This window comes from Amblyomma maculatum, chromosome 11 (assembly GCF_055883805.1).
Source record: "Amblyomma maculatum isolate TAMU_Amacu chromosome 11, ASM5588380v1, whole genome shotgun sequence".
Classification (NCBI taxonomy): Eukaryota; Metazoa; Arthropoda; class Arachnida; order Ixodida; family Ixodidae; genus Amblyomma; species Amblyomma maculatum.
Genome location: NC_139354.1, coordinates 90,561,952 through 90,576,866, shown reverse-complemented (window position 1 = coordinate 90,576,866; position 14,915 = coordinate 90,561,952). Strand labels below are relative to the sequence as shown.

The following is a 14,915-nucleotide window of genomic DNA, read 5'->3' as shown; positions in this document are numbered from 1 at the left end:
AGTACTTTAAAGTAACCTAACTACTGGCTTAAAGAAAACGAGATTATGGACCAATGCTGTAATGGCGGCTTATTGGTATTTCTTCATAGGTAGGCGCGCTAAACTTTGACCCTAGACGATTCACTAAAACCAGACAAGACTGGTACATGCGCGAACTTTCAACTGTTTATTACATGTGCTTCTCTCCTTATATACACATATACAAAGAAAACGTGCAAATACATGTCAGATACAAGTTCATAAGTGCAATTGATCAAACCGTAATCCATGCATCACCATTTTCCATCACGCTGCCTGTTAACAACTCGATCTCTCTGTGCGTCAGCGCTGGGTTCCATAAGATTGGGTGAACAACGAAGGAATTGTGGCAAAAATAACGACCCAAGCAACCTAGCCAAGCACGTTAATAGCCGTAAAAAATTCATCCCAAGATTCGAAGAAACTACTATAATCGGACACTTCACAGACTGTCGCGAAAGAACAATCTTTGAAACATATGAAATGGCACAGGCCAGTTCCAGAGAATGCGTAAGCGATCCGTCGATAGCGCTGACGCGCAGAGAGATCGAGTTGTTAACAGGCAGTGTGATGGAAAACGGTGATGCATGGGTTGCGGTTTGATGAATTGTACGTATAAACTTGTACTTGACGTGTTTGTACATGCTTTCTTTGTATGTGTGTAGATAAGGAAAGAAGTACATGTAATAAACAGTTGAAAGTTCGCGCATGTACCAGTCTTGTCTTGTTTTACAACGTATACAAAGGTGGCCAGTTTTTCTAGCACGATATCCCCCTCGTCGTTTAACAAATCTGTAGTTATCTGATCCTCTCCAGCGGATGTCTCAGTTTTCATAGTTTCTAATGCTTTCTTGATCTCGTCCTTCGTCACTGGTGAAATGCCTGTTTTGACCCACGGCCAATCTCATTACGGTCCTGGCTTCTGTAGAGATCTGTATAGAACTCCTCGGCTACTTTGACTATCTCGTCCATATTCGTGATGACGTTGCCCGCCTTGTCCCTTATCGCATACATCTGGTTGTTGCTTCTGCAAAATTTCTTCTCTACCGCGTTAAGGTTTCCCTCATTATTTACAGCATGCTCAAGTTTCTATAGTTCCTTATATCGGCTACCTTGCGCGTATTGACTAGCTTTGATATCTCAGCCAATTCGATCTGGTCTGTTGGATTGGAAGCTTTCATACTCTTGCGTTTCTTAATCAAATCTTTCGTCTCCTTAGATAGCTTACCCGTATCCTCCCTAACTATCCTACCGCCTACTTGTACCGCGCACTCAGTAGCGATATGTCTGAAATTATTGTTCATTGCTTCTAGGGTAATGTCGCCATCTTCGGTTAGAGCTGAATATCTGTTCTGTAGCGAGATCGTGAACTCTTCTGCCCTCCCCCTCACCGCTAATTCGTTGATCGGCTTCTTTCAATCTGTTGCGTTCCTTCTTCAGATTTAGGCTAATTCGGGACCTCACCATCCTGTGTTCACGGCATCGCACTTTCCCTCTTACCTCTACATCTTACATAATGGCGGGGGTTGAACATATTTTGAAGTTAATTTCATTTTTAGTCTCCCAGTTGGGACTTTTCCATGTCCTTTTCCGATTCTTCCGTTTGGTGAAGAAGGTATTCATGATTCTTAAGGTCTTGCGCTCTGCAAACTCAACTAGTAACTCCCTCCGGCTATTCCTAGAGCCAATGCCATAGTCGCCCACTGCCTGGTCCCCTGCCTGCTTTTCCCCTGCCTTGTCATTGGAGTCGCCCATTAGTACTGCCTCTTTAACTTTCGCATTGGCGATTCTACATCTTCGTAGAAGCTTTCAACTGCCTGGTCATCACAACTATATGTGGGTGCATAGGCCTGTACAACCTTCAGTTTATACCGCTTATTGAGCCTAATTACGATGCCTGCAACCACTATTATTATTAATATATAATTCATCTATATTACCCGCTATATACTTATTGACAAGGAAACCTACTCATAGTTCTCGCCTCTCCGGTAAACCTCGATAACACATTACATGCCCATCCTTCAGTACAGTATATGCCTCATTCGGCCTCCTAACCTCACTAAGCACTAAGGCATCCCATTTCATACCCTCTAGTTCCTCTAACAGCACTGATAAACTAGCTTTACCACCTAGGGCTCTAGCGTTAAACGTTACCAGGGTCAGTTTCCACACATAAGGGTCAGTTTCCGCACATAAACAAGAGTATATGTCGGTGTGTGTCCTTTTGTTACAGGATTCCTGCTGGCTGACGCTGGCTACGATGTGTGGGCCATGAACACGAGGGAGATCGCATACCGCTCTCATAACGTCAAACTAAAGCAGGATGACCCCAGATACTGGCAGTGGAGGTGTGTGGTCTCTTGTGAAATGCTTAAGCTTTGAATCACCGCATGAAGTCAAATAGAAATAATAGGAATGCAGGTAGATTTCTCTGTTTCAAAATTGGGGTTATGCCTACTTTAGTATAAAGCTGGAGCTTTTAGAGTGCACATTTTGGGTGATGCGAACAGGAAGGTTGTCGTTTTTACTAACATGAGGGATAAAAAAATAAATGTTTGCGGAAGAATATATCACATCTCGCCTGCATAAGAGTACTGTGATCTTCCTTCTTGGTCGATCCTATTAATCGATTTTCACAACGCTACAGGGTGTGTTTCGAAAATAGCACATGACTACTTTTTATGCTAAATTGACGTGTAGTACTATAATAGCATGGAAGCGTATTGCATTCTTGGGGCGCATTGAACACCAGATTAAAATAAATTTACGTTGCTGATTATGGAAAAACAGCTTGTGTACTGAGATGGGGAACTGTTATTTTTGTTATGCGTCCATATCTTTGTTTTAGGTCTAGGAGCAAATGCATATGACTATTTTAAACCAACACAAACGCTAGCGATCATTGAAAGATGTTTTGTTTTGCCGAAGAATAAGAATATATTCCGATATGTGAGAAACGGGAATGATCCTGCTAACATCAATCCAGCATTGCTCTCTGTTCAGATGCTCCTTTACTTCAATAAAATTTCGTAGAAGCTCTTAGCTCTCATTTGCTCATCTTCTCGTGATCAGGGTTCTGGCTAATTCGTTTTCAAAATATCTCTCCATGCGATTTCTTCCCTCTTCATTAGATGACAAAAAAAAAAAACACAACAATGTGGTGAGATGAGACAGTGGACCATGCACTGAACAATATATGAAGGATCGTTCCTATCCCTATATAATTATTAGCTCCTTGCACGTTCTCATCTGCGGAAAGAACGTGATCTAATGCAACATCAATCCGGCGACAAATTTCAATAACTCGTGCAGACAGCTGTGCTAGACAGCTGAAACACGGAAGAGAAGTCGAAACAACAAAATGAAGCCCGTGATCGATGATGTCGCTGCGATTCATATGCCAGTGCCACGTGTTATTGGTACTTTTCCGGCCTTTTGTATTCTGTAATATAAACAGCCGCGGGGAAATCACCTTTTTTATGCATTTGAGTGACGCGAAGATGAAAACTATTTTCCCCGTTAGTTACAACAGTATCGGTAGTGAATGCCGCGGCTCTTATTACACATAAAATAGCTGTCAGCAGAATTATCACAGTATTGAGGTAAAATATAATTTTGCATTAAACCTGACTCCACCGAGGCGGGTCAGTGTCAAGGGCACTCGAGCGCAGAATCCAAGGAGACTAGATCGAATCCTGGCCATGACGGCCGCATTTGGACAGGCATAACGAGCAAAGAATTCGTGTACTGCAGGTGTCATGGCGCACCAATTACCAATATGTGCGCGATATTTGCGGAACCCTCCACTACAATGCCCCTCATTGACGTAGATTCTTTGAGACGTTAAACCCTAGCAACTAAACAAGACCTAACGAGCGTGACATTAAAGTGCCCTATGATCACCTGAATTTACACCAGTTGTCCAGTACATTTGAGAAATATTATCTAAAACACAGTGTGTATACGTTACTACTAAGCTACTTGTCGTGTAATGTAATCATCCCAGTGACAGCTTTAAGCGGAACTTATCATTCTTGCACAACATAAAAAAATTACTATAGATTACTCGCACTACCTTAAAACATTGAGTTTGGAGGAAAATTGTAGAACAGAGGATAGTTAAATGTGTACGCTTACGCTTTAATTTATGCCAATCAAGCTACAATGCTCACAGAGGAAGCACAACTTACAACGGCTGGAATCGATCGCGGAAGCCAGGTTGCTTTATGTGAAGCTCATATTTCGCCCCTCCATATTGGTAGCTAATCAAGTGAGCGTCTGCGAAAAACCTAAACACTACCAGGCTCTGCAAAACAGGTATTATGCTTTGATATACATCCAGTAATATTCGCCTTTCGGCACTAGCCAAGGATTTACATATAACTTTCATTGGTGGCATCCATCGTGATGTTATTCTCCTGCAGTTTTGATGAGATCGGCCGGTTTGATGTAGCGGCGGCTATGGATCTCGTCCTCAACACCACCGGAGTATCGAAGCTTCCTCTGCTCGGCTACTCTCAGGGATTCACGTCTACTCTTATTCTCCTCTCCACGAGGCCCGAGTACAACGACAAGGTGAATACTTTATGTATCCGGAGAATGGAAGCGCCCTAAGGAAACAGGACCATCATTGTCTTCATGGGTCTTTCAGCTGACAGAAACTCTTTCCATACTTGAAACGAAAGCCGGCGTTACTGTCCACAGTATTTAAGCAATGACGCATGCATTAGTTCCTATCAACAATATAGGGCCGTGAGATGAGAACGCTGATGATTATGTATGCATGGCTGCCAAATGAAGTTAATGGTGGCTGCAGCAATCCGTGCAGAAGCGCCGCGTCAAGCAAAGGTTGAATGTAAATATATTGGCGAATAAGTTAATACCTGCCTCGCAATGCCCTCGAGTGAGCAGCGTGGTGGAGAGAGAGCGAAGATGAAACAGAGTGCATGTCAGCGAATCATGTGCGTCACTTGTATTTCCGACTTGGGCATGAAATAGCTAAATGTACATTTTCCACTAAATATGCATTTTATGATTCGTCTCGAAAACGTAGTAGCTGCCATATTGGATATGAATTGTATATACAGCGAATGCAAAGAGTAAAGAGCCTCAAAAGCTGGCCCACGTAAAGCGATTTAATTCGTCCAATAAATAGGGAAATAGGGTAATAGGGTTGGTAATAGGAAAAAAAGAAATCACGAATGGAAATTAATTCTGTTGGCCGCGTGTTTCTTGATCAATTTACAAGAACACATGAGCATCTGTAACTTTTTATCTTTGTGGCTTTCTATGCCTCAAGATGATTTTCGTTTCTACCCCACTCCCGCTCAGAATTTCTCTTTGTTACGACGTGCTATAAAAAATGTTTCGCAAGCGTTTAGTGCTCGTTTTGGATGTGCGCTACCTTTCACAAAATTTAAAAACATATCTACTCTCTAGTTCGTTTTTTATTGAGTGGGGCTGCTAAACTCAAGTACTCGGGATCAGATTATGGCCTCGGCAACCGGTCAATGCTTCCCACCTAAATGCTAGGTGCCGTCTAGTGTGCGATGTCTGTGCTCAGTAAAGAATCCCACAAGGTCACTATTTTCAAACTTCACCAGTCAGCAACTGGAAATTAACAAGCATTAAAAACGCTAATTTTTAATATATTTGGCAATCTCAATACTGTCAACACCAGGCGTCTTTGTGTGTCCTTGATGTGTTTTCAGCACTTAACCCATGCTTGTTACTGGACTTGTGTGCAAAAGCTAGTTTGAGGAGTGTTCGCCGATATCTCTTTCTTGATGTGTTATCAGTGGCATTCGGCTTGTCTGCTCTAATATTTTCTTGTTTTTAGGAATACGGAAACAAGGCCACTTGCATAAATCAGATGGATATTGATGTCATATATGTCTAGAAAATCTTCCGTCAGCACACAAGGATTATTAGGATTACGGAAGAGATTGTGATTTCATTTTGGTACAAAACATAATATGCCGATTCATACAGAAATATAAACGCTCGCGGCTTTTTGTTTAGTGCACATCCGTTACCATACAAGGCGCTATTGGTGCACCGTCGAAATTTTATTCTGGTTTGGAATATGTCTCTGTATGCCTTTCAAGTGTTTGAGACTGGCAATTGGGTGAGAAATATCATTAGTCACCTTTGGATGAATTTGAAATGCCTCTTTATACACTCTAAGCGCCTTCCCATTGATTCCACGGTATACTTATAAATCGTGATTTATTCACAACGTGCACCACCTTGCGACAACCAAATGCGATTTCAAATGCACCTCTAGGCTTTGTGAGATTCTCTGTAACGTTATGGGTAGATGTGGTTGCAGTAGGGCTTGTACTGGATAGACCCTTTGTACAGAGGTCGCTACACCACCAATATATGAAGCGTTTAAGGAAGGAGGCAAGCGGCATGACAAGAAGGGAGGAGTTGTTTATTGTTGCTTGCGCCAGGCTTCATGACATGCGTGCAATGTCGTTCACGCGATCATGGATAATGTTTGCATTGGTCGTCGTTTGGAACAAGATGTATCCGCAATGTATTTATGCATCGAGATACTTGAGCGGAGGGAACCAGCTATATTTGTCTTGATATCGCTCATTTTTACATCTTTCCGCCGGTTCTTTAGCTTTCCAATACTACGTCGGGAATGAGAGGGCTGCGTTGCGTTTTGCTGGAAAGGAAATAAAATTTTGAATTTCTATTTAAGGGCCGCAACCCTTTATAAGCCTGCTATCGCGTTTAGCAAGTATCATTTGGCGAACTTCACATTGGGAGATGTGTGCAAAGAAAATTTATTGAGGACGAATAACAATGAAACTATGGGCACAACCACTATTTTCCTGACTAAAATACCTTCTGCGTATGCATCATTAAGTAGCATATTTAAGATCACAGTTTAGTGCGCACCTTATAATATCGATGTCGCTTTTAGAGTGGGTCATCTCTGACAATGTTTTACTACCCCTTAGACAGGAGCGCTAGAGAAGCCTCCTTTACGCGTCATTTTCTTTATGTAGGCAGAGTGTTACCTTCATGCTTACTTACCACGCGTCAAGGCAGGAAACGATTGCTTCAATGCAGAATCATTCATTTTGACGAGTTCACCTCGGCACAGTTAACTTGGCGTGCTATTCTGAAAAGCTCCTGGCCTGTAAACAAAGCGCGTAGCCACACCGATAATTTCCTGCCGAGCAACCCGAACATTGAGACTACATCTGCAAAACGCTGGACCACGCAGTAACTCGTATCCGGATACCGGACAGTACGCATTTATGAATATGTAGACTTGATCATTTTTTTATAGTGGGATCAATATATTCTAAACATGAGATGAATCCTTTCGACATTAGGCGCATACAAACAGCTTTTAAAACTTCAATTTGGCTCCTGACCGAAAGGATCCGCTAAGGGCGGTTGTAAGTTACTTTGCTGCTGTGAACGCTCCCTGGGCGAACCATCGAGGTCACCTCATTTCATGATAGGAAGCCGCATAAGCTAAACAGAGCTCTTTTCATTGTGTCTTGATAAATGTAGGCATTTGTCACCGTTCGCCGCTGAATCAGTGAGCCTTCAGTGGGGAGCTTTGTCGACAAAATACATGGTGTCATAGCTAGCTCATTGGAGGCGTCAGTCTTTGTACGAAAGTGTAATATACTCTAAACAAGATCCCGACGAATGCTATTTCTTTCAGGTCAGTGTAGTGATTGGATATGGCCCTGTGGCAAACATCAGTCACGTCAGGTTCCCTTTCCCGGAAATTATTGCCATCTCTGACCCATTATTTGTAAGTAAAAGCTTTTTTTGGGCTTCTTGTGTTACTCTATTCAACGAGAAAATGTCTACAGAGTATGAAAAGGAACTGAAGAAGGGTTTTGGAGGAACGTCAGTTTGCAAACAGAAATAACGTCTGGACAATGGCAGAAGACAAGTCCCCTTGTCGGAACGTTGTCTCGTGACTTGTTTAGTTCTCTTTCATAGTCGAGTGTGCTGCCATTGTTGTTTCCCCAGTGACAGGCTTCACGGCACGCTGTATATTTCAAAAGCGGACCTTCTGGACTGCACTTTAATTTTGTTGTGCATGTTTCTACATTCTAGGCTTGTCAATATTATTTTACCCATCATATCCTTGAATTACGGCAAATAAACATTTACAGTCAAGTCCTCTTCACATTGTAAAAGGTATATACTATTTACCAGCTAACTAACAGAACCGAAACGTATGCTTTATGCATGAGCGATCTGTCAATGTCAGATTCTTCATGTCAAGAGCGTCTGCAGTCGGCTTTCTTATTAATGAGAATACTTTATTTATCTCCAGACTCCAGAATACGATTTTCTTCAAATACGTTTTTTATTTATCAAAAAATTTACAAGGCTCTCAGGCATATCCAGCGCATCGCTTTGATTGTTTGCTGAAGTGGGTTTAGTATACGAAACGCTGCTGTGCAACATATGCTCAATAAGGGTGAAATGAATACCCTACCGTCATGATAAACTTCTTGCTTCTAAATCATACAGATCAAATATTTGCTTTAAATCCTGCATTGGTACGCTGCTGCGTCCTAAATAATAAAATCCTATTATAAATATTGACATTTTCAACACTGCAATCTATTCATGTAATGAATTGACAATGTGAATTTGATTTAAAAAAAATTTTTAGTGACGCTTAAAAATGCACGCTTAAGCTTCGGGGGGTGGGCACTTAAGCTTCGCCTTATGAGTTGGTGCCACAGTGCCTTCAGCACCTCCTTCTCATTACGCAAATTATCGGCATTGAGAGAGTGGCACAGAGACTGGCAAAGTGCTAAGCGTCTTTAGTTGGTTTTCTTTTTGGGAAAGGTTGTTGTTGTTGTTGTTGTTGTTGTTACTGTAGGAAGGAAGAAAGGGAACTGCACCGGCCTGCCAATTGGCGCCATATTTTGCCACCACCGCTGATTCGTGCAGAGAGGAGAGAATTGAGAGTGTTAAGGGAAGAAATAAAAAAAAGCGCGCCGCCGCAACAACTGTCGTACGACACCGAAGCGGTGCTGAAATAAAGGCATGTACAACAGATACCAAAGGAGCCTCTGCCGAAAATGGCGAAGGCACCGAGGTTCTAGGCCCTGTAGGCCCGGAGGCCGTCACCAACATTCATCTTGGGAAAGGAAGGCGGAATATAAGTTTCTTTTCTTGGTGCATACCTCCACTTACAATGAGTGCCATATAATTGGAGGTACACATGTCGTTGGTTCGAGTCTCTATCGCAAAGTAGCTACCAGCTTTAATGCGACAATAATAGCAAATGGGAATCGAAATTTTATAGCCTAACACCAAACGTTCAACAAAAACTATGCGGTTCAAATAATAATTAGAAATCACATGCGTTTATTTTGAAAAAAAAAAATTGCGCTTAATTCGGGGCCACGGCCACGATAACGACTGCGTTTTTGCGACCAAACAAGTTGTATACCTTATCGCGCAATACAATGAAACTGTCTCCTTTGTTGTACATACCTAGCAAGCGAAGAAAAGACAGGTTGCTTCATGTATTTTTACCTTGCTTGTTTATGAAAGCCAATGCAGAAGCCGCTCGCTCTTAGCATAATGCAATATATTACTTTAGCTTCTCCCACCTTCTCTTAGTGCACTTGGCGAATTTGCATTCTCCGCGGTCTTCGATTGCGACATTCTTTACAAGCTCAGCCGATATCTAGAGGACAGCGTACGCCGCACGCACGAAGCAAGATAGGATTTTTGGGCTAAATGCAAATCCACATTGCATTACACATAAAATGGAACTTCTGCTTGAGTGTGCAAGAAAGCAAAATATATCCCACTTGTGTTTTATCATTGAGCAAAAAAAAAAAAAGATTGTTAATGTGCCATCTAGACCCCCCCCCCCCCCAATGTTTCTTTACTTGAATAAATAACAAATAGTAAAACATATTTACTATACCATTCTCTTTGAAGAAGTAACTATACAACAAGAACGACATGTAGGATGCTTGATACGCTTACACCAATGTTTCCCTCTTGAAATTTTTATTATTCGTTTGCGAGAGTTGTTAAAGTTATGAGTGAGCAATGGAGCGATTTCTTATGGCTGAAAATTCGGTCGTGATGATGAAAGTATATAACCATGATTGTAGCAGCGATATTGAGAGTGGTGTCTATTTTGATGCTACGCGGGATGGCACAATAGGTCAGCCATTGTCTTCATACCTTCTCGTCAAGCATTGGTATATATTCGCGCCTGTTGACCATTTTTTTAATGTAATAAAGTTCTGATTCCTTCAGAGAAAAAACGCACAAACAGCTCGGAGGAGGTTATAAATTAATTATGAACACTGCGAATTTTACAGTGGCCTTCCAATCCCTTTTCCAAGGAACACAAATAATACGTTGATGCTGGCGCATCATAATTACCTGAGGGGTTAGGTGCGATTAGTGGTAGTACTAAAATATGGTGCAGTAAGCACGGGAAGCAAAACAACATCGAGTTCTTCAAACGGAGGCACTACCCGCGTTTTTGAATGAGTAAACTTGCGGCGACCAGAGAACCACTGCAGTTTTTACGTGACAACTCCCGCGGTCGCCTTCAATTTACACTTAGCTGTCGGCGCTCAGATTAAATACCCGACTGGTGCAGGAAGAAATTAAGTAAGAGAAAAGCAATATTGTATTGAAGAGTATTTGTTGCACCGCTGGAATCCCCATTAGCCACTTCGAGTCGTAATCACGGCACACCACCCCCTCGGAAACAAGAAAGGCTGCCATGTGATACTCCTAAGCTAGGCTTTAATGCCTCCCTATTTCTTTCCCAACACTGAATGTTTGCCTTGCATATATATTTTAGCTGTCACTAATTCGGAATAGACACAAAATAATCAGAGACGTGTACTGGGCATCATAGAGGAGTTTCAAAGCACTTCGCGCCGTCTGAAGGACGCTTCATACCTAGTGCTTACCTTTATTTCTTCCCAGCGTCCTCCAGTTGTTCGCCGCCGCAGTTGGTGAATTTGGCTGCTTCCTACTTTCCTTAATTTTAAGGTGTTTACTGACTTTTTGTTCTGGTGTTTACGGATTAAATGCCTGTACTAGAAATCTCAAATCGTTTTTTTTTAATAATGTGCCCCTTATATATATTGCCCCACTGGACGTGTCTGGTATGAGTAAATAAATATATATATGCTGATTAACACTGCTTTCGAGGGGCTTTACAAATCGGTATCTTCGCCTTGAGACCGCGTTTCGGAAACTTTCTAGATCACTTGAACAAACTCCATGCTCCTAAACGCTATGTATAAATACTTCAATCTAAACAGCATATATCCTCTACGTACACTTCCCGATACCGGTTAATTATGACAGTAGCCCAAAAACCTACCGAATGATTTCCCTTCGAATCCAAGGTCACTCTTTCAACATAAGTTATCCAAGTCTATGCACTATCCACTACTGCTACAGCAGCTGACGTTGAGAGATTTTATGCTGACCTGCAATGCCTTTTAGACTGCAATCCATCATCAGACATCCTTTTTCTCATACGAGACTGGAATGCTAAGGTGGGGAGTGAAGAAACATCCGGAATTACTTGCAAGTTCGGTCTCGGTGAACCAAATGAAGCTGGGCAGAGGTTAGTAGAGTTTTGTCAAGACAACAACCTGACCACAGCGAATACTCATTCTCAACAGCACTAGAGGCGCCTGTAACCATGGAGTTCACCGGACGGTCAGTACAGGAATCAGATTCATTATATTGTTTGCCGGCAGAGATGGAGAAGCGCTATACAAGCAGTAAAAGGAGGTCTGGGGCCCATTGTGGCACCGATCATCAGCTTCTTGTTGCCAAATTTCACCTTTGATTGAAGAAAACACAAAAAACTAGAAGGCCTTTCAGGTATGATCTGGATAAAGTTCTATCAGAATAGGCTGTGGAAGTGAGGAATCGATTTCAAAGATCAGATCTAGAAGACAGAAATCCTGAAGAGACGTGGACTGGTGTTCGTGATATAATACAAGAAGTTGCTACTAAAATAGTTCCAAAGCAGAAGAAATCTAAGAAAGCAAACTGGTTATCTGAAGAGGCTTTGCAAATAGCTGAGGAAAGAGGATGGCAAAGGTTATGGGGAAAGAGAAAGATACAAGGTTCTCAATGCGGATTTTCAGAAAATAGCAAGGAGAGGTTAGAATGCCTTACTGAACATACAGTGCCAAGCAGTTGAGGACAACAGCCAATTGAGGAACACAAGAGCTCTGTATAAGAAAATAAAAGATATCAAAGCAAGCTTCTGTGCTAAGCTGGGCGTGATAAAGGAAAAACGAGGCAGGGACCTCACTGAAGCCTAAGAGATAAAGAAGAGGTGGCAAGAATACACAGAAGAACTGTACAAGAAGAACCCGGATGTGCAAACCCAACATAAGACGGTTGTGAATACTGATTTCGAGCCGGGCATCCTGAAGAGTGAAGTTGAATGGGCCTTAGCTAGTTTTGCTGAGAACAAAGCTAACGGAATCGATGGCATTCCAGCTGTGTTGCTTCAAAACCTGAACCATGACGCTGTTAACGTTCTGTATACATTATGTAAGCAAATTTGGACAACCCTGCAGTGCCCACAGGATAGGAGGAGGTCAGTTTACATCCCCATTCCAAAGTAAGGCAGTACCAAAGATTGTTCCACTTACCGCACGATCGCGCTTATTTCGCATGCCGGCAAGGTGATGTTGAAAATCCTCCAAGGTAGGCTGCAGCAGTATGTGGATCGGGAGCTTCCGGACATGCAAGCTGGGTTTCGCAAGGGCAGATGCATTAGAGACCAGATTGCCAACCTTCGCTGGATCATGGAAAAAGCAAGAGAGTTCCAGAAACTCATTTACTTCTGCTTTATTGATTATGCGAAAGCGTTTGACTGCGTAGATCACAGCAGATTGTGGCAAGCTCTCCAAGAGATGGGAGTTCCAATTCACCTCATCTGTCTCCTCAGGAACCTGTATAAAGGGCAAGAGGCCGCAATAAGAACTGGGCATGGTCTTACTGATTGATTTCTGAGTGAGAAAGGAGTGAGACAAGGCTGCATACTGTCGCCCTGTCTATTTAACTTATATTCTGAATGCATCATGAGGAAGGCCGGTATGGACGAGTCTTCAGCGGGAGTGAAGATTGCTGGAAAACGTATCAACAACCTTAGATATGCGGATGATACCACGTTAATGACAGAAAGTGAAGTGGAACTCAAGATGCTTCTGATGAGCGTACAAGAGGAGAGTGAGAAGTTTGGGCTTAAACTGAACATTAAAAAGACGAAGATCATAGCGTCTTGCCCTATCAAGTCCTGGAGCATCAATGGACAAGAAGTGGAAGCTGTGACAGATTTTCTGTTCTTGGGCGCCAAGATTACCTCGGAAGGAGACTGCAGCCATGAAATTAGGAGACGCCTGCTTCTGGGAAAGAGAGCAATGGTTAGCCTTGACCGCCTAGTAAAGAGCAGAGACATTAGTCTGCCAACCAAGATCCGTATAACCCGTGCTATGGTATTTCCAGTTGTGATGTATGGATGCGAGAGTTGGACTGTGAAAAAGGCTGACCGCCGAAGAATTGACGCGCTTGAATTGTGGTGCTGGCGGAGACTCTTGAGAGGTCCTTGGACTGCCAGAAGATCAAATTAGTCGGTATTGTCGACCATAAATCCTGACTGCTCACTGGAGGGCCAAATTCTAAATTTAAAGGTCAGCTACTATGGTCATCTGATGAGAAGAGAGCAGTTGCCGGAGAAAGATTTGATGTTGGGAAAGGTTGAGGGTCGCCGGAGAAGGGGTAGGCAGCGAACGTGATGGTTAGATGGCATCCTCGATGCGCTGCAGATGAAGTTATTTGATGTTAGGAATATAGTGAGAGACCGGAAAGCGTGGCGTGATATGGTACATAGGGTCACGAAGAGTCGGCCACGACTGAACGACTGAACTGAACTGAACTAAGCCATTCTGGCCGATCTAGCCTCTTCCTTCGTTGCGCACTTTCTCGGTATTCCCCGTCCGCGACTGGGCCCTGATGTGTCGTCACCCATTGCAATTAGGGATTAATGGGATGATGCCCTGTGACAATGACGCGATGAAAAAAGCCGGGCGGGCTCGTTTAAGCTGTCTTCATGACGTTCTTGCAATTGTTTCCACTACTCCTGCGCTACGACTGATATGGTCGTCTTCCTCCACAGTGCTTGAACTTTTCTTTTCTTCAACGCCTTCATGCTTCCTTTGCTAGGCATCCAGAACTATGGAGTTGATCTCTGAAAGTCTTCAATACAGGTGTAAGACCTGGTGAGCTACGAAATACAATTTTTTTTTAATAGTGCATCAATACAAATACGTGAATACAATGCCAGCAAGTATTACTAAGACAACAGCAAAACTTTAATTCAGAATTACTCATTACGGTTTCCATGGCCTCGCCGACTGTTCGCTTCCGTCGTGCCTATATCATAACGAGCCACTCATTTCCCTTCAAAGTTCTGCTTAATAGCTGGTGAGGGTATTGGTTCTTAAAGGCTTGAAGCCATAGGGAGCGAAAGGGTATTCTTGCACAGCTTGCTGACTCCCTCTCATCAAGTAGTAAGTAACAATGACGGTAGCACAGGGCGTCTGACTTCCGCCGCTATGGTAGATGTTCACGCTGGTGAACACTCTCAAGGCTACGTTAAAGACAATACTGGTACCAAAGAAATTAGAAGGTTGGAAAATCGTTTCTGTAGCTCAGTTAATTGAGTACTGGACGCAATATTCGGAGTTCGAGGGTTCAGATCTCACTAGACGCGTGTTGTTCTAAAACATTAGTTCTACTTCTCCTATAGGCACCACCCTAATGGTCGACTAACGGTGCACGTTTTACATGAACTGTCGCTACGTGTAGCGAAC

General features: G+C 42.7%; 1 protein-coding gene across 1 annotated transcript in view; it reads left to right on the top strand.

The window, feature by feature from the left end:
• Positions 1-14,915, top strand: part of LOC146174360 (lipase member M-like) — a 37,275-nt gene that overhangs the window by 6,278 nt on the left and 16,082 nt on the right. The window contains exons 3-5 of the mRNA XM_084584545.1: positions 2,255-2,369; positions 4,446-4,596; positions 7,718-7,810. Of these exons, the coding sequence (XP_084440671.1) occupies positions 2,255-2,369; positions 4,446-4,596; positions 7,718-7,810 (359 nt within the window). The remainder of the gene's footprint in view (positions 1-2,254; positions 2,370-4,445; positions 4,597-7,717; positions 7,811-14,915) is intronic.